The sequence below is a fragment of the Cottoperca gobio genome, chromosome 6 (assembly GCF_900634415.1).
Source record: "Cottoperca gobio chromosome 6, fCotGob3.1, whole genome shotgun sequence".
NCBI lineage: Eukaryota > Metazoa > Chordata > Actinopteri > Perciformes > Bovichtidae > Cottoperca > Cottoperca gobio.
In genome coordinates this window covers 23,256,372-23,277,118 of record NC_041360.1, presented here as the reverse complement: position 1 = coordinate 23,277,118, position 20,747 = coordinate 23,256,372, and the positions used below count along the sequence as shown (strand labels likewise).

The 20,747-nt window shown below is 39.7% G+C and overlaps 1 protein-coding gene across 1 annotated transcript in view; it reads right to left on the bottom strand.

Moving 5' to 3' along the window:
- Positions 1-20,747, bottom strand: part of map1ab (microtubule-associated protein 1Ab) — a 59,015-nt gene that overhangs the window by 17,480 nt on the left and 20,788 nt on the right. Inside the window, 1 exon segment of the mRNA XM_029433403.1 lies at positions 606-688. Within this exon segment, the coding sequence (XP_029289263.1) occupies positions 606-688 (83 nt within the window).

Here is a 20,747-nt window from a genome sequence, read left to right as displayed (position 1 = left end):
CACACACACACACACACACACACACACACACACACACACACACACACACACACACACACACACACACACACACGACAGTTAAAGGAGAAACAATATGGCCAAGATAGAAAGAGAAACTATTGGCTTTATATTGTGTCAAGGTTACCCACATTTGACATGAATTCTCTGCAAAATATACTGAACAATCTAAGAGACACAAAGGTCATCAATCTTTTTTATTATTATTTATCCTTAACAAATGTGAAGGCACGTGATTTACTGAGTTTCTAATCACTTCTTTTGTTCCGCCTCATGTGTGCGTAGCGCCTATTGTTCAAAGCATTCTGAAAGCATCACATTTATAAACTCATTCTCTTTGATCAGATATATCTTGATTTTAATCTCTTATGCAAACTTCATGTTCATCACGTACCAATAATAATCTTAATACCTACTGATTATTTAAACTGCTGCAATAGAATATCTCACATGCCACAGCTTAACACCATTCCTGCGTCCTTTAGATATCTACTTGTTTTCCTCTTGTTTAAACATGCAGCACTATTGATCTGTTGGTGTCGATGTGACCAGCGGGGGTCCTGTTCCTTAGATTATGTTGACGTTACCTCCGACACAACGTTGTCTTCTGAAGGGTTGACGAGCACCACGGTCTCTAGGACGTCACTTCTGTGGTGAAGGGTTCTTTGTCCTGAAGGAGAAGATTGAAAACATCGTGTGAACATCTTTCACGGGTAAAGCACTTCAGATTCAGATTCAGAATCAACTCCATCCAGGTCTGAAGGTTGGAACAGCCATCTGGGCTGAAGACGTGTAGCTGGATGACTTTCCTGTCTTAATCTGGAAAAACCTCTTTGAGTCAGGGAGCTTTACTTTACTGCATTGTATGTAGGACAATCACTACAGCCCGCACACGTGTGCATCAACGCAAGAACAAAAGTTGGAAGAGGAAATAGGTCACTGTTGTCTGATGGGTGAAGTTGAGACCAATATAATTCACCCTTGACACTTGCAATTTGCTCCTGGTTGAAGGTAGGAGACCACACCAGACATATTAACAATTGTGTTAGTAACAACACTAATGCATGGAAATCTGCACACAAAAACAAAGACAGTATCACAGAATGCACTTCAGCGTTGAGCCTAATTTCCATACATCCTGCATATTCATTATAATTATGCATCAGCAGTTAATTCCTCTCTGAGGTGATGTTAAGCTTTTAATTCCCCTTTGTTTCAGCACAGATGCAGGCTCTAATATTAGAGAGCTTTAATGATAGAGGTGCTCTCAGTGGCTCCACCATCCACCGGGATCTTCAGTGCTTCGCCATCTTTTTTTTAGGATCAGCGCTGACAACATGTGTTTTCCATGAAGAACCTCGGACGTAACTCATTCTCAGCCTCAAGCACTGTGACGTATAAACGACTGAGACCTTACGAGGAAGATTAGCAACAGTTAAGATGGATGAGAGTTCGAATGAAACTGATAAGAAAAGTAATTTCAAGACTCAGCTTCCATATCAAGAAGGTAATCAGCACATTACTTAAACGTCTAGACGATCTGTGAGTCAGAAGCTCTCAGTGAGTAGCTGTTACACTGCAGATGGTAATCACACATCTTCTCTGCTTCCAGCTCCTGGTTGTATTTTGTGCTTTCTTATTCTTCATCAAACTAAATGGCATTAACATTTCAACGGTCAACTGTTTTATATTCAACATTATTTTCCTCTCATCTAGCGAAAAGTCATTTTCTCCTCTCTCTAAATTCAGATCATGAACATGTTTCACTCTGCTGTTCTGGAAGGCTCTTTTTGGAAACTAAATTGTAAACGTTGCATTTCACATGTGCAGCAGCAACATCTGTAGTTCACGCAGAATAAATAGAAATTAAATATATTCATCTTGAGCTGGTTGTTGTTTGTGTTGTGTTGTCTGCAGCTTGTTCACAGCCGTGCTGCTCCGTGAGGCTGCACTCGTGCACAGAGGAGCGTCGAGCTAAATGCATCATCATGCTAACATGCTGATGTGTAGCAGCCAGAATGTTTGAAATACTTAGACTTCGGATTAAATTGCATTTAAAACACATGAAGCCGGCAGATTGATTTTAAATGACTAACCTCAGTGAAAGGACACAGAATAATAAAACCTATGCTCGACTGTAAAGTGAAGATACATTCACAAACGCTTCCTAAATATCAAACAAACGTTCACCGAAGCGAACGAGAGGATGTGGCTCCCTCTGTTGATGTTACCATAGCAACACACTGGCGGCCATATGTTCCTGCAGACTCACTGCAGTCACCGTCACTAATGTGAGAAAACAATGATGTTTTTTTCCACTCGGCTGACCCCTGCATGGAGAGGAGAGGATGATACCCGTCACTGATCAGAGAAAGCTGCTGCTGCTGCTGCAGTCAGGAGGAGTTCTAACACTTCAGCAGATCTGCCCACAGACGCGTCCGGTTTCACAGCACGGTGACTAAGCTGCGAGGGTGAGCGATGATTCGCAAGTTGTGTTGCTTTCATACTTCTAACGCTGACGAGAGCAACACGCCAAACAACTGAGGCAACCTCGTGCATACAGACTCTGGAGACGCCAGCGTCAAGGTTTGAATTTGACCTCCTGATGTGCTTTCCTCAGGTGAGAGGGAGGAGAAGAGGCCGCGCTTGCTGCTGTCCACGGCTGCCTGCAGGGTGACTTGTTGCACGCTGACACTGCAGCCTGGTACAATGTGATACTACAACAACAAAGACACTAAGTCAGTCTGAAACGCTGCTGTTCCCCCCCGTCAGAGAACAGCAACAATGCAGAGCGTCTGAGAGGACTGTCACTGCCGCTGCAGGCTGGAAGTCTCTCAGATCAGGTTCACTTTCACTCCCAAACACATACACGGGAATCTGTGGACGAGACATTGGTGCACAAAGACTTTAAAAGGCCCTTTCATTGGGGTTGATGACATACGTCTTGTAAGTGCAGTAAACCTGCTGACTGGAGGTTCAAATACCAAAGACGTGGCTGAATGGGAAGATTTAGTGACGTGAAAGTGATGTGTCTCCAGTCTCCATCACATACACACTCATGATGGCACACTCAACTTCATACAGTGCATCATGGAACATTTCACTTGTGATGGACTATGTGGCCCAATTAGTTTTTTTTCAACCTCAAACTTTCTTGACTACAAGTTTTAAAAAGGTCTAAAAGATCACCTTCTCATTTACCAAAAATGAAGACTCATTCATCTTTGTTTCTAAAAGAGCCTTTACTGATAGTCGCCCCACCAGAAGCGACATTTAATCTGAGCTTTAATTAGTGTGTGCGACATGATCCTCTCCCTCTGAGTCTGTTTGACCTGCACTTCTAATAAAGACCTACTTAATGCTGCTGCTGCAGAGACTAAGTGGTGAACTTATCGCAGTGATCGTCTGTGCTGAGAGCATTTCAGATGTTACAGAGTAAAGCTGATGAGTTACTGAAAAGAAGAAACTATATGTGTACATTTTAATTTTCTCTTTTATCAGTTTTTACTGGATCTTTGTGCAAAGAACAATCAAATACAAAATAAAGTTGTACCACAGCATGTTATACCCTAATACAGATGTTGTGTCTGAATGTGTTTCAATAAAGTTTTTGCAGCGATGCGCAAAAATCATGATATTAAATGTAGCTCGGGTCCCCAGAGAGTTTGGACGTCATGTGTTGTGTATTCAACACAAATAAATAATAATTCCTTAATATACATATTATAATAAAGATATAATTATACTTAATGCAGTAAACACAACAATGAGTCTTGTTTGTGTCAAACTGATGAATGTAAGTCAATATTCACTCTGCTTTTAGCTCCGTTTTTGGTCTCCACCATCTCCAGAGGGAAATATTCGGCTCTTTAGCGGATAAAATGCTTCTGGATGTTCAGCAGCTGGTGTCTAACTGTGTGTGTCTGTGGTTCGGTGCTGGGCCGGTACTTTATATTAGAAAACACAGTGAAAGTGAAGCAGAACTGTAAAGTTGCTAATGATCTGATGCTGAAACGCTCTCAGAGTGACGTCCTTAACGTTACACATAATCATTTAAATAATTCTTAACATAATAACAGATTTCTTTTTTAATTATTATTAAATCTAAGTTAAAGTTGTATTTTGTGATCAGTCACAAGAAAGTGATCTGAATGGAAGAATAACTACTTTATTCAACATTACCACACTATAAAGAAAGTATATTTAATCAAGGTGGGAATGGACTTATCTCTGCACTGCGTCAGCCACGCCTTAATAACACACATCTCCACCTGCTACAGTCCACACACCACCACCACGTCAGCCTTTCTCTGTCCTTATCCTCAAGGCTGGGATCCAGCGAGAAGACAAATGAAAACAAATGATTTTAATTAAGGAACGTCAGAGTGGAGCTCCTCAAAAGCATTGATGACACTAGTTTCAGGCTTATTGGCAGGAAGGTCTGCAGCACAACGTATTACTCAGTCAAAGTCACAGTTGGGCAACAAAAGAAAGCCGTGTGGGATCCATCATCCGTCTTTTAACCCTGTGCTCTGTATATTGTAATAAATAACTGGAAACTACAACCCGGTGAAGTGAGTCAGCCGTAAGGGCGTCATCATATCCACAGTTTGAAGCGAAAGCCTCCTCGGGCAGGCCGGCTTCTGTTGCTCAGCTTACATGCGTTTGTTTAAACAGTCCTTTTGAAGGGTGCGATGTTCAGCCAAGTCGCCCTCATCTATTCATCCCCGTGGCTTTCCTTCCCCGGCATCCCAGACAGAGAGGGAGCATCATCCTTTCACACCAAGCGACTTTCAGCCGGAGGCATTTGCAAAGAGTCTTATGAAAATGTTGACACTAGCTGATCATTTCTACTCGCACCGTTTGAAAACACCTCTCGTTACCGCTCAGGGGTTTACCGGCTCACCGCACGCGTCGTCAGCGGAATCAATCTTAAATACTTTTAGCTTTTTTCTAATCAAACCAGTCGGTTCTCCAGCTCAAGTGATGTGCGATGATTTTGAACGTCAAAGCTGTGGACGTTAGCATATCATGGTGACATAGTTCTGCAGTTCACTCAGTCCACAACGAAAGACAAAACTCCTTCTGCAGCTACTACTGCGTTTGTGTCGTCGGCTGTCAAAGCTTCGCCTCCAGTGCTTCTTTATAAATCTGAGAGGACTAAATATAGAAAAGACAACTTCTTTTTTTGGTATCTGTGTGCAGATGTGGGACTAAGATCACGTCGTCCCTATGATCTATTTTCTTGACGAGAATAACTGGTGGCAGCGCAGACACTGGGCGTCATGTGCCCCACTTCTGTCTGTTGACTTGAGGCTCTTGGAAAGTGAACTCTTCACTCCCTCTCGATCTTTACACGACACCGCTCATAACTGCGAGGCCCAGAGGAAGGAAGGTCATCCGTCAGACAGAACTCAGTGTTTCTGCTCATTGCGGCTCTTCCTCCGCTGACCTGCTTGATATAAATATCCACGTCTGAACTCCCAAAACGAGAACGCTCTGTTTAAAGGCGACAAGAAACGGAGCACTGATCGACCGAGGCCCAGCCACTGCACTGCTCCAGATAGCATGTTCCACATTTACAGGGGGAGGGTGAGCGGGTTCAAGGAATCTGAAGACAACATGCAAAACATTTTTGAGCAGTAACTGAGAAGTTGTAAGAGAAGCTTTTAACTCTCCACGATGTCTCTGCAACAAGAATGTTTCCGTGTATCGTAGAGGGAAATGATTCAGTACCAAGGACAGCTCCTCTTTCTAATGTAACAGTCATAACTGTAATGTATCGTCAGACAGACTTCCTGTTCTAAATATAAAACCAAAGAGCACGATACTAAAGCCACACACACACACACACAAACAAGGTCAAAGCATTACATGTTGTAATAATGCACATTTCTAGTCCAGACCACTGCGAAGAAAAGGTTCATTGTTACAGCTAAGATGATTAGTCGATTAGTGAAACAAGGAGGCCGATACGCTTTGCTTAGACCAGGGGTGTCAAACATGCGGCCCGGGGGCCAAACCCGGCCCGCCAGAGGATCCAATCCGGCCCGCGGATACATTCGTATTGTTTTGGGACATAAGACATAAAGCACAATTTATCAGAATGGCCTCAGCTGCTGGCAGTAAGTGAATCGCTATGACATGACAGAAAGATGACACACCTTCATGTGGCTCAAATACATATCCTCATGTATAATTATAAATGTTTCCGTACTGGAGCGACTTTAGGCAGTTTTTGGGGTAAATTCGTCAAAATAATGACAACAGAAAATAATCACACACGTGAGGCAGGGTGTGAATATGTTATACTGGATATCACCTCTTTTGTATACATTCAATTTTAATTAATTTGTGGTCAAATGTTGTTATTATTTTATAACCTATTATTATTATTACTTTTATTTGTATAAATATAGTTTACAAACTCAATGTATTTATTACTATTATCATCTTTATTAGTATTATTGTTATTATTATTATTACTTTTATTTGTATAAATATAGTTTACAAACTCAATTTATTATTACTATTAACATCTTTATTATTATTATCATCTTTATTATTATTATTATCTTTATTATTATCATCTTTATTATTATTATTATTACTTTTATTTGTATAAATATAGTTTACAAACTCAATGTATTTATTACTATTATCATCTTTATTATTATCATCTTTATTAGTATTATTACTTTTATTTGTATAAATATAGTTTACAAACTCAATGTATTTATTACTATTATCATCTTTATTATTATCATCTTTATTAGTATTATTATTATTACTTTTATTTGTATAAATATAGTTTACAAACTCAATGTATTTATTACTATTATCATCTTTATTAGTATTGTTATTATTATTATTACTTGTATTTGTATAAATATAGTTTACAAACTCAATTTATTATTACTATTAACATCTTTATTATTATTATTATCATCTTTATTATTATTATTATCTTTATTATTATTATTGTTATTATTATTATTACTTTTATTACTTTTATTTGTATAAATATAGTTTACAAACTCAATATATGTATTACTATTATCATCTTTATTATTATTATTATTATTATTATTATCATCTTTATTATTATTATATTTATTATTATTGTTATTATTATCTTTATTTTTATTATTATTATTATTATTATCTTTATTATTATTATTTTTATTATTATTATTATTGTTATGTTTTCAGGTGGTGGGTAGGAGGGTTGGGCAAGAGAAGATGGCTTTGACATGTGGGAGATATTATAAATAATTATTTTTAAAGTTTATCGAAACTTTCAAAAAAGATAATGTGGAAATAACTCATCAATTATTATTGAATAATAATTTAATGCAAATATGTTTTTCTTTATAATTAAGTATACCGGTAAGTAAAATAATACATTTGGCTAGTAGTGAGTTACTTTTTATAGAATAAAAGTAATTACTGAATCATAAGTTGTATTGTAGACCAAAGGTTGATATAAAAAGGTATTTAAAGCTACAAGGATGTTGACGAGCATCTGAAACGTCCCTGTGGGTTCTTTACGTCTCGTCTTCATGTCTCAAACATTTAGCACTGTGAAGGTGTGAATATACATTTCACACCTTCAGATCTCTGCTGGTTCCCTCTAAAGACAAGACAACAGGGACGACTTGAGCTCAACAACACATGGAGAACAAGAGGACATTCACCTCTGACGTCAAAGTACACGCCGGCTGCATTCGCTGAATAAAACCGCCATTTTTAAATCATGAGCTCAGAAGTACGACGTCATGTGATATCTTTGTAGAATTTAAACGAGAGCTTAAATTGGAAAAGTATCTGTTGGATGAAAACCAAAAGGTTCAGGCAGGATGTTTGTTATTGTGGAGTGAACAACACCGTAATCCCCGAGGTCATTGGAAGATATAAAGGGCTGGAGAGAAACCAGATGATCCGCAAGCTTTGTCATGACAGTCGCTTGGGAGACGGGTATTCAGTTTGAATGCAAGTATAATGAATTATAGAGAAAGGTAACAAAGTGTTATTTAAACCGCCCATCTACGTCTAAATACATCCTGTTATTACATTTAGAGAAGCCATTATTTGTGATGAATGTTGAAGAATGTAACATTGTTTTGTTCTTATTCTGTATATGTTCTGTTGGAGCCACATGTCATTTCAAAATCTCTGCTGGTACGTGAACCTTGAAACTTAAATTATTTTTAAAATTAATATAATTAGCATTTCCCGCCCTACAAAATATCCTACTGCTGTAACTCTGGCCTTGTTCTCTGTTAAAAGGTAAATCAAGTAAAATGAAGTTAAGTAGTAATGAGCGAGTTAATGAACTGATGCATCGGATCTTCATATACACATCAGAACAACAGAGGTTAATGGAGGTCTTAATCCCCTTTACCTAACGTGAGCTCGTTCCTTCCCTCACACGGCGGACTAATGTCTGAGCGTAGAGATAAAGCGGTGTGAAGTGGGTTGGAAAATTAAAAATGTCGGTACAGAGCCGTCTTCTCCCTGCAGTAAAGCTTCACATCAAAACCGCTTTTGTTTGTGTCTAAAAGTGTCACGTCAGCGCTGAAGTCTGCAGCGCAGGGCCTGGAACTCAAATGTTTTCAAAGGTCAGACATTAAGTTGTGCAGAAATTAAGATATAGAAGGTTTTCTGATTCATTACTGTGAATGAATAGTTTTGTCTAGCTCAATAACACGCCTCACTACAATCAACCCTGGACAGTTGTAGATTATTTACCTCGTCAGTGACCTGCAGGACACAAAGCAACATCCCTGTCAGTCGTTCACAACAGGAAGTCAGAGTCTTAGTTCCTGATGCTAATCCTGGTCCTGTGATTTGGCAGCGCTGGAGGTTTTGGCTGCTAAACCCTCTAAAGCCTTTGTGCCAGTTAAAGTTAACTAATAGTGTTTCTAAGAAAACACACATGTATCCAGTATCCATTCAAATTGGGTAAAAATAATTAATTTGTAATGTGCGAGCTCAAGGTTTGTGTTTTATTCGGTTGCATGAGCTTCTGCGTATCCTAACACATTAAACATTGGAAATACAACATAAAAGCAAAACTTCATTAAACAAGTGGTGAAAATATCAAGAAACGAAACAAAATAAAAGGCAAAAAGTACCAGATAAGCAGACAAGTAACGACTAATGACTGAAAGACGATAGACGAAGTGTATATTCAGTCACATGGTCTTCTTAAGGGAGAACTGACTGTCTGACTTGATATAAATGCGTCTCGCACAGTCAGAAGTACAATGTTGGTTAAATGAGTGACTTGATATCCAAAGCCTTCACACGTCCCCACAGGGATCCGTTACAGTGCATCTCATCTTAAAAATATATAACTCCAGTCCCTCTCGTCTCAGATTAAATATGAGTTTTCTCAAAGTGAATCTTCCTCCTGAATTCTTCTCTTGGAGAATTGTTGATGATAAATTGTGTATTTTCTATGAATAACTTCAGTACAGCTGGATTGTTTAGGCCTCGAGTCAAACAGTGAGCCGTGAACGTGCAACTTCAACGGGCACTTTGAACGTACTGACACATCTGGAAACATCAGTGTTAGTCGTGCTTATACACACTTGTTGAATTAAACATTGAAAAGCTGCAATAAGAGATGCAAAAATATAATTTATTCCCAACAAAGCAAAACGATTTGGTTAAAGACCGTCCGCACGACTTAACATTTGGTTATTAAACAGCTCCGACTTATTATCAGCGTACGAGTCATTACGGCTCGAATAAGATGAGACGAGAGAAAAGAATATGAGCCCACTGATTGCAAAGTACTTTACTAACTTATCCAGAACTTTTCACCTGATTTAACACACGGCTGAAGTGTCAGCTATCACTGTCATCATGTCTGACAAATTAAAAGAGAGAAATGTCTTTGAAAGAGTGTGTGAGTATTTCAGGGCAGACCATAATACCATCCCAATCTCCTCCTATTCGCTCCTTGAAGGGCCTCTGAGCTCCTTTAGCAAGTCTATCATTCAGTCTTTGTTGCTGCACACTGCCATGGTGATGCCCTACACACACATACACTGGCACCCACCCACCCACACACACACACACACACACACACGTTCATGTGAATACTAATGTCTGATACCAATAGTTGCAGATATTCAGTTGACTATTTCCTAGAGCAGAGACATTGGCTGATATTGGTTTATAACATGATGTATAAATAAACAAATGTCAGTACAGAATTATCCTCGACACTTTGGCAAAGATTGTCCACATTCATTCATGCCAATAAAGCATATTGAAATTGAAAGCTAAGTTTGAGAACATCTTCTCCTTTACATAATTCCTGCAACATTAGTTTCAACAAATAAAATGTCTCAGCATCACGGTCATCACCACATTTAAGGGTTTCTTAACAACAAAACTAATGTCTGTGTATAAAAATGAATATTGACATGATTAGATTAAATGAAACTCTAAAATGTTATTCTCAACATCGAAGTATTGCTCCGGCTATTCTACTTTCATGCCCAGAATTTCGGTTGCTAAGAGAGCTTTACTCCTGTGATGATATAAATGCCATTTCAAAGGCTTTTCCTCAGTAACAAAACACAAACACTTTCTAAGAATACCTAAATGTTAGACCAAAATAGAGACTGCAGTGGAACTAGAAATGGAAAATGGATTTAGAGAAACTTGCCTAAAGTACACGACCAATTAAAATCCTAAAAATAGCCTCTTTAGCCATAGCGTGTTTAATGTTTAATACTTTTTTATCAAGCTGTGGCCCATGTAGAACAACGTTAGGCGAAGATATATTGACATAAGCTATATCACTTTGTTGAAAGACCTTCATAATAAAGTTTGTAGGAGAGGAAGAGAATATAATCAGAGGGGCAGTGAGAGAAACAGACTGACGGCCCTGAGAAGCATGAAAATGCAGAGCTGCTGCTAGAAAAGGGCAACAAGAGCATATTGGCAAAGTGTCAACGTCTCTTGGAGCCCGCTCCACAGCGCGCCAGCCATGACATCACTGCTACCCCCTGCACACACACACACACACACACACACACACACACACACACACACACACACACACACACACACACACACACACACACACACACACACACACACACACACACACACACACGTCAGGCCATCTTTTTCAGGCCACTACAAACATTTACCCTCGTTGTCCGACATTATAAATACCTACAGTAATGAGCCTTTTGTGTTCAGGTGGTATCTAGAACAAGAAGGTTGAGGGCGACCTGATAGACGACTGGTGAGGTGCATATTATATGGATGCATACTATATGGGCGCATACTATATGGGCGCATACATATGGGTGCATACTATATGGGTGCATACTATATGGGTGCATACTATATGGATGCATACTATATGGGTGCATACTATATGGGCGCATACTATATGGGCGCATACATATGGGTGCATACTATATGGGTGCATACTATATGGGCGCATACTATATGGGCGCATACTATAAGGGTTCATACTATATGGCCGCATACTATTGGGCACATACTATATGGATACATACTATATGGACGCATACTATATGGATGCATACTATATGGATGCATACTATATGGACGCATACTATATGGTCGCATACTATATGGTCGCATACTATACGGACGCATACTATATGGATGCATACTATATGGACGCATACTATATGGACACATACTATATGGATACATACTATATGGATGCATACTATATGGACGCATACTATATGGATGCATACTATATGGATGCATACTATATGGGCGCATACTATATGGACGCATACTATATGGATGCATACTATATGGGCGCATACTATATGGGCGCATACTATATGGACGCATACTATATGGATGCATACTATATGGATGCATACTATATGGGCGCATACTATATGGACGCATACTATATGGACGCATACTATATGGGCGCATACTATATGGGCGCATACTATATGGGCGCATACTATATGGGCGCATACTATATGGGCGCATACTATATGGACGCATACTATATGGACGCATACTATATGGGCGCATACTATATGGACGCATACTATATGGATGCATACTATATGGAAGCATACTATATGGGCGCATACTATATGGATGCATACTATATGGGCGCATACTATATGGACGCATACTATATGGGCGCATACTATATGGATGCATACTATATGGATGCATACTATATGGGCGCATACTATATGGGCGCATACTATATGGATGCATACTATATGGACGCATACTATATGGGCGCATACTATATGGACTCATACTATATGGGCGCATACTATATGGATGCATACTATATGGATGCATACTATATGGATGCATACTATATGGGCGCATACTATATGGATGCATACTATATGGATGCATACTATATGGATGCATACTATATGGGCACATACTATATGGATGCATACTATATGGATGCATACTATATGGATGCATACTATATGGGCACATACTATATGGAGACATACTATATGGATGCATACTATATGGATGCATACTATATGGGCACATACTATATGGATGCATACTATATGGGCGCATACTATATGGATGCATACTATATGGATGCATACTATATGGATGCATACTATATGGGCGCATACTATATGGATGCATACTATATGGGCGCATACTATATGGATGCATACTATATGGATGCATACTATATGGGCGCATACTATATGGACATACTATATGGATGCATTACTATATGGATGCATACTATATGGATGCTTACTATATGGGATGCATATGGCCTACTATGGATGCATACTATATGGACGCATACTATATGGGCGCATACTATATGGATGCATACTATATGGATGCATACTATATTGGATACATACTATATGGGCGCATACTATATGGATGCATACTATATGACGCATACTATATGGACGCATACTATATGGGCGCATACTATATGGATGCATACTATATGGACGCATACTATATGGACGCATACTATATGTACGCATCTATATGACGCCATACTTAGATGGATGCATACTATATGGATGCATACTATATGGGCGCATACTATATGGATACATACTATATGGAGACATACTATATGGATACATACTATATGGGCGCATACTATATGGGCGCATACTATATGGCGCATACTATATGGACGCATACTATATGGGCGCATACTATATGGATGCATACTATATGGCCGCATACTATATGGGCGCATACTACTCAATAATAATAATACTCAATTATGAGACTTACAAAGAGAAACTTATTTTGAAGGGTACATTTTATCGCCTCAAGTGTTACATTTCCTCCAATTTCTCTACAATCAAAGGGAAATTACACTGATGCCATCTGTGGTGTCTTACTATAAAGTGTTGAAAGGCTGTCCTGTGTAGTGTGGTGGTGCGTGTCCTTTATACAACACAACCCAGAGCTAGACCCATTACACTTGCAGCAATTTTTGCTTAAAGCAGAAATAGATTGAGCATATTGAAGACTTTCTTACAGCTTATCTTCCACCGTGAAGCGGGGACATAAATACATGCTGCATTCACACCCACGCACTCACAAGCCCACATCTTTTTTTTTTTTTTTTTAAAGGACATTCCTCCTTTTCATCGCTGAGGTCTGGCGCGGTCAGGAGAGAGCTACAATGATTATGAACTGGTTATCAGTCATATGTTGACAAGCTGAGACTTCTCATCCATCACGGTGATAGACACAAGACAAGGGTCTCTAGGTCAGACACATACAGGCGACAGTTATGAAAAATAAGTGTCGATGTGACCTTCCCTCACACAATGACAACATATTCAATCCCTTAAGGTAGGAAAACCCAAAGTGATGGAAAAGGGAGAGAAGAAGCTTTCCCCTGACAGAGAAGACTCTAGAGATCACAAGCTTGAGAAACAGAAAATGGGAAATGGAGAGGTGAAAAAAACTATTTTATTCAGAAGTCACTGGCTGTTAAATTGGCTGCAGATAGACTGCTATTTGTTTGGAGCTTTCTCCTGCAGTGGCTCCTGAGTGAGTGGCAGTGGCCCTCAGGGATTTACTCTCAGCTTAAGGTGGCTTTAAAACTGCCAGCGTGCGGGTTACTGGCTGGTCGCTTGCTAATAACAGCTTATCAGAAACAACAGCCTCATAGATAGGTGGCTTTGGGTGGAAGATGACTTGGGTGCTGATCCAGTCCAACATAAAGAAGTTTCTGTATTTGAATGTGTATACTGCGATTATACAGAATTGCGTCTCGCAGTAGAAGCTCTCAGAGAAGCACATGTTGATCCAAATCTATGAATATTCAAGCTCAAAATGAAACTGGAGCGCATATCTTCAGCTTTCACTATTATTTATTGGTTGCATTCAATTCAAAGTAATAATAAAAGGGAGGAAAAAACACTGCGTGCGGCAGTTTCTTTTCTGGGCTCAGCTACTAGATTTGGATCAACATGCACACGCAGGCTTAGTTCAGGACTATCCAGCTTGGCATGTTGGATTTCTTTCAATCTGCTGTTTGCAGGTTTAAAAGTCTGCAGGAGGAGTTTGAAGGTTTAAATTGCAAAATGAGATGTGTAATATTTGAACTATATGACTAACTAGGTAATTACAATGTTGATAATACCAATTAATTGATTTATTATCCTTTAACGTGCGTTGTTACTTCAATGGTATGTCAAAGTTACACCATAGAGTCAAACTTTGGTCAGTTATACAACAAAAGGTTTGTATTCACATCACCTATACGTTGCCCGAGGTCCATCCCCTCAGACTGTGTGTGTGTGTGTGTGTGTGTGTGTGTGTGTGTGTGGGGCACATTGGATACAAGGCGATCTCCTTGTCAGCAGATCACAGTGGACAGAGGGGTGGAGGTCGGGGCCCTCTGGGAACAACTCCTGACGGAGGGATCAATGTTTACTGCTGCTCTTCGCCTCTGATGGTGGAGGGGAACGACAGCAGACACAGAGGCTTCACCTCTGCACTCCTGCACAATATGGCTGCCATCAGCATGAATTGCCTGTTTGCGGTTCGACTACTCTCTTTTTCTGTCTCCGTTTCCGTCTGTGTAGTCATTGTAGTTCTGCTTTTCGTTTTCTCAAATCGATTTAGTTCTCATTTCTCGCTTTGACTGTGTAAGACCGTCTTATTTCTTTCTTCTCTCTCTCTTTTTTTGCCTCGTCATTCAGACTCTTCAATCTCTGCAGCTTTCACTGAGTCTTCTTGCTCTCCATCTTTAAAGAAAAAAGCTGCATAATGATGTCACTTACTCTTTCAATTCATACATCTCATAACCTCCAGTGTGTAGAAAGAAAAGAGGGAAATTAAACTAAAACATTTTTAACCCCGTGTGTTCCTGAGTCGGATCTGCTGGCTCGTGGCAGTATGTTTACAAACCATCGGATGTGGGTCGCATGGTTGCACAGAGAGCTCATCAAGCACAACGAAGCAGAGATAGAAACTGAATACTGCTTCGGCATCTCGAGATTATATGTTGTTCAGAAAAACAGGGACTCTAATCTCAGCATCTCAGCAGGGGGTATTTGGAGAACGGAGGGTGGGGCTGAGGAGTTCGTCGCATTGGTCTGTACCAAGAGTCGGAACAGACTCTTTTTACATAAATATAATACAAACACAGCGTGGCTATTTTCTGCATATCTGTACATTTTTCTCTCTCTCTCTCACACACACACACACACACAGACTCCAGCAGCAGGGAGAGCTGGCTTTAGCAGCAGAGCATACAGGGAGGTGCGAAACACTGCAAAGACTGCTCACTGCTGCATTCTCCGAGCCAGAACCTCCCCTCTTTTCTCTCCATTGTTGTCGACGAGTCCCGAGACTCTCGGCTCAGTACCCGTTCTCTCTGTACTCATCCTTTGTCTCGTAAACTCTACCCAGGGTTCTGAGAAGCAAAGATAATACACAGACTTTTATGTTTTATGCTGCGGTGATTTCTGTCTGGGTCTTATTTATGTAACTAGCACTTCTTTATCGTACATAAATATCGCCGGGAGACGGGATTAACTATATCGTGAGATATATCGCAGCGATTATCTAGATGCTGTTGCTCGGACAAAAAAGGTACACCTTGCAAGGGTTTGTCCAATGAGGTTTTATGAAAGTCAGTAGGCTACTAATATTTATAGTCATAAGCCAGTGTTTTGTAAGGGTGTTCCGCATGTTAATGGAAGTTTCCATGCCCCCAAAAATACAAGCGCAGTACGCAGTGTTTCGTCTGACAGACGTTAAAAATGGGACACTAAAACTGTCTATTGGCAGGTCAGCTTCTCCTTAAGATGGGGTGAACCAGTATGCACCATGCACTTCCCCTTTAAATGAAGACCTAAAAACTGAATTTGAACAAATATATGAATTAATATATGTAGCTACTGTACAGTACGATCATACAGCAGTGATCAGGTAACTGATTCACTCTAAATTTAAAACATACAGGGTACATACAGTATACTAACTATTCATGAAATGAGCCGTTAAAAATCTAAAACATGTCATGAAAGCGCGATAGCAGACATCAAGATCTCAAATTAACATTAATGAGTTAAATACTGTTAAACTCTGTGAGCTAAATAAATCAAAGCAAAATAGTATTTCTATAACAACAACTATGAAGCTGTACATTGGCACAGCAGTGCTTTGAGCTAAATGCTAACATCAGCATGCTAACATGCTCACAATGACAAAGCTAACATGCTCATAATGACCATGCTAAAATGCTCATGATGACAATGCTAACATGCTCATGATGACAATGCTAAAATGCTCATGATGACAATGCTAAATGCTCATGATGACAATGCTAACATAGGATGCTCATGATGACAATGCTAACATAGGCTACTCATGATGACAATGCTAACATGCTCATGATGACAATGCTAAATGCTCATGATGACAATGCTAACATAGGCTACTCATGATGACAATGCTAACATGCTCATGATGACAATGCTAACATAGGCTACTCATGATGACAATGCTAACATAGGCTACTCATGATGACAATGCTAACATGCTCACAATGACAATGCTAAAATGCTCATGATGACAATGCTAACATGCTGGTATAATGTTGACCATGTCCACCATCTTAGCATAGCTTGTTAGCATGCTAACATTTGCAAATTAGCACTGAACACAAAGTATAACTGAATATGATGGGAATGTTATTACTTTTGAAGGTATTTAATAATACAACAAAGTATTGGACAAATTATTGGGGAGAAACATATACTAGATATGGTATGTTTGACTGATACAACTGTTATATATTGATAAAAAAGCAACTAATCTAAAAAAGCTTTTAATTATTAGCTGGTATTTTAGTTTGCCAGTGTTTGTTGGATGAATTTTGGACACAAACTACAATTTGCATCTTTTTCAAGGATATGAGCCAGCAGACTAGTGATGCCAGTTTCCTGCATGGGCTTTATAATGTTCTCTCAGTCCATCCAACAATGAAACACACTCCCGGTGTCTCTGAACTACATTTCGGCCTTTAGCTGATACTCTTATCTAAATTGAGCAGGTAAGGGCTCGGTGTCTGTCCCACACAAAAAAGGTGTTGCTGTTGATGGAAGCTAGCATCAAAGCTAGAAGTCTGCCTCTATAACTGCTCCATTACCCTGCTGGGCCTGCGGGGAGCAGATAATGGCAACTGGACCATTTGCTTTGTTAAGACAGGTGTGTGGAAAAAAAATTAATCTTACACCAAGTTTGCAGAGATTAATGGTGATAGAAGTAGTAGAGGTGGTAAAGCAGCGACCTAAAGCTGAATTAGCACATCACTGGACTTTGTGACTTGCAGAAATGAATAGCTATTTGTCAAAGTAACAACAGATTCTTTTCGACAATTCACCAACCCAACGAGGCTCGTTCAAAGTCCAGCTGGCATTGAGAGAAGCCGATTTCAAGCACTGCCCAGACTTCACTTACATAATCAAGTTGGTCGCTAATTGGAAAGCCATCTAATTCCCCCATTCAAGCATTTATCCAGCGACATAAGACGGCTAATACCTCAATAAGACGACCTAATAAAGTATGTCAACGATCACATTGGTCTGCAACTCGGGCTCTGCCAAGTGGAGCTGGGAGAGTCATGAGGGCTTTATAGTGGCCAGTGGTCGAATCATTAAGAGGCAATAAACGTGATGGAGCTGTGTGTGTGCTTTACGTGTGTACAGCTGTCAGTTTGCGTGTCCATGAGTAAGATTTCAATCAATGAACTTCTAGTCTAAATGACGTGTCTGCTCTATCATGTGATTAATTTCTCCAGACGTTTGCCTCCCCTCCGTCGTGTTTACGGATAATCTGAGAGCGAGCGCGGTTCATTGGCTCCAAAAATCACAAATCCTTGCAGCTTGGCAAATAATGCTTGAGTAGCTAAGAGTTAGTAGATTGGAAAACATGCAGTGGAGTCTGTACCCGTTTTGTTTCCAGGTATGAACTAGAGAAGATTCGTCGATTAATTGTTGAATTAAGTTTCCAACAAAAAGGCCAAATATTCGTTGTTCCAGCTTCGACATTGTGAGGATCAGCTTCTTTTCTTTGTCTTATGTGATGATAGTGACCTTGGGATTTATTAAATTGTGTTGGCCACTGCTTATTTGAACCATAATGAGCAGATTAATCATTAATAGCAACCTTAGTCTATACCTGTGTCCTAAAGCAGAATCCATACATCAAATGGACGACCTCCATGTTGTTAAGCACCTGCACTGCTGAAGCGGGAAAGACAGAATACCCAGAAGCTCCGGAGTGGTTGACCATGACCTTTGACCTGAGGGGGGGGGAAGGAGAAAGGCCCCTCGGTGGTCAATTAAAAATACCACATTATTAACCCTTAATATTAGATATGTGCAGATCAGCTCGCAAAACACTTTCTTATTATGAAAAAGCCTTATTGGTGGTTTTCAAAAGGACATTTGTTTTAAGCTAAACAGATAAAAATAAATCCAGAAATGTTTGTACATTTGTTGCATGAATACAGAAAACGATGTCATTAAACAAAACAGTTCAAGGCGATACAAGAGTAGTTTCATATTTAGTTTTTTTACATTAACAATCAATTTTGTCAAATTTGATCGGTAAATAAAGGTTAAAGACAAGAATTCCTTTATGTTCCTTTCTCCACTGAGATTTCTGTCTTGTGGTTTAAAATCTGCTTTAAACTTTTACTATTTACTGGAACACTAGTCAATGTCAAGAGTCTAAAACTAAACCAGCATCAGAAGTCCCTCCGGGCTATCGAGAGCAGCTGTTAGAAGACTCCGTTATGATTTTTGAACCATAAAAAGAGACCCAAGAGGATTCATTAACGAATATCAACTTGTGTTTTATGATAAAAGACAAGTAAAACTGGTGGATGACTGACGAGCGGCTACAACCAGCTGGAAAACATTTCCTTTTGATTTCAAGTCATCTACAGCAATGTGTTTCTTTCTATAGTTAATGTAGAAACCTTGCATTTATGTAGATTCAGTGTGGGAAGTGAGGACTGAATCGTAGGAAGCAAATGTCAAACTGTGACTCAGCACTCTCTCTGCAACTACTAGCTGTTGATTCACTGGCAGGCCAAGCAGCTATGCTAACGTACGTCATTCCTGAGTCGTCTTGCTCAGTGGCACTTCAGCAGGACCTGTTTACGAAGCACAGAGGGATTTGAACCTTGCACTTTTAAGTTTGTTTCTTTTACATTTATACGATGTGTTGGCTGCTTGACAATGGGAAGAAATGTTAGAGGGGCTAAACTTCTGCTCCAAGTATCAAAGATGTCTCCGACAACATATTAGTTTTGGCACAAATTCCAATTAACACAGACATTTAGTACAAATAGTGACATTAAAGTCACGGCACACACAACACACATACAAAGCTTATTTCAGCCGAGGTTTAACTCAAGCTGAATGTTAAAGTACCCGGCTCCATCAAGTGCTTCATATTTACTTCAATCGAAGTCATTGACTGAAATGGAGCATCTTTGACCGACAAAAATCAACATTGAACATCAGAGGAAATCTTTTATAACACACTGTTGACGGCTCAACTTTATCGCAAAATTAAAATTGGGATTAGCCTGCTGTGAAGTAATTACTGAGATACGACCATGCATGCAGACAATCACCGTTTATATCACAGAGCCAAAATAATTTTGCACGCAGACAGACAGTCAATCAGATCAGTGACACACACACACACACACACACACACACACACACACTTTGCCGAGTCACTGGAAACATCCAGTCCCAAGAAACCAATACAGGAAACTAGAGCACCCGGTTACATGGTGATAACTCAATAACACAGGATGAATACCGAGCAATACTGGAAAATAACAGCTTTTCTTTGCATCGATCGTCATCTCACACACACAGATACACACATGCACACACACACACACACGGATGGTTTCTCTGCAACGGCAACATCCTCGGCATGAATGAATCATCACAAAACACAGTTATCTATTTTAGAGTATAAATTATGGCTTGTTATTTTGCGACCCTCGCCCACAGACCTACACCTACACACACACACACCTACACACACACACACACACACAGTCTCTCTCTCCTCTTTGCGCACTCAAGTCTGAACCTGCACTGTCATTTGTCCTCCTCTGGACCAGCACACAGCTCGGGGACTTACTTCATCCCATTAGGTCACCAGCATGCCAACTG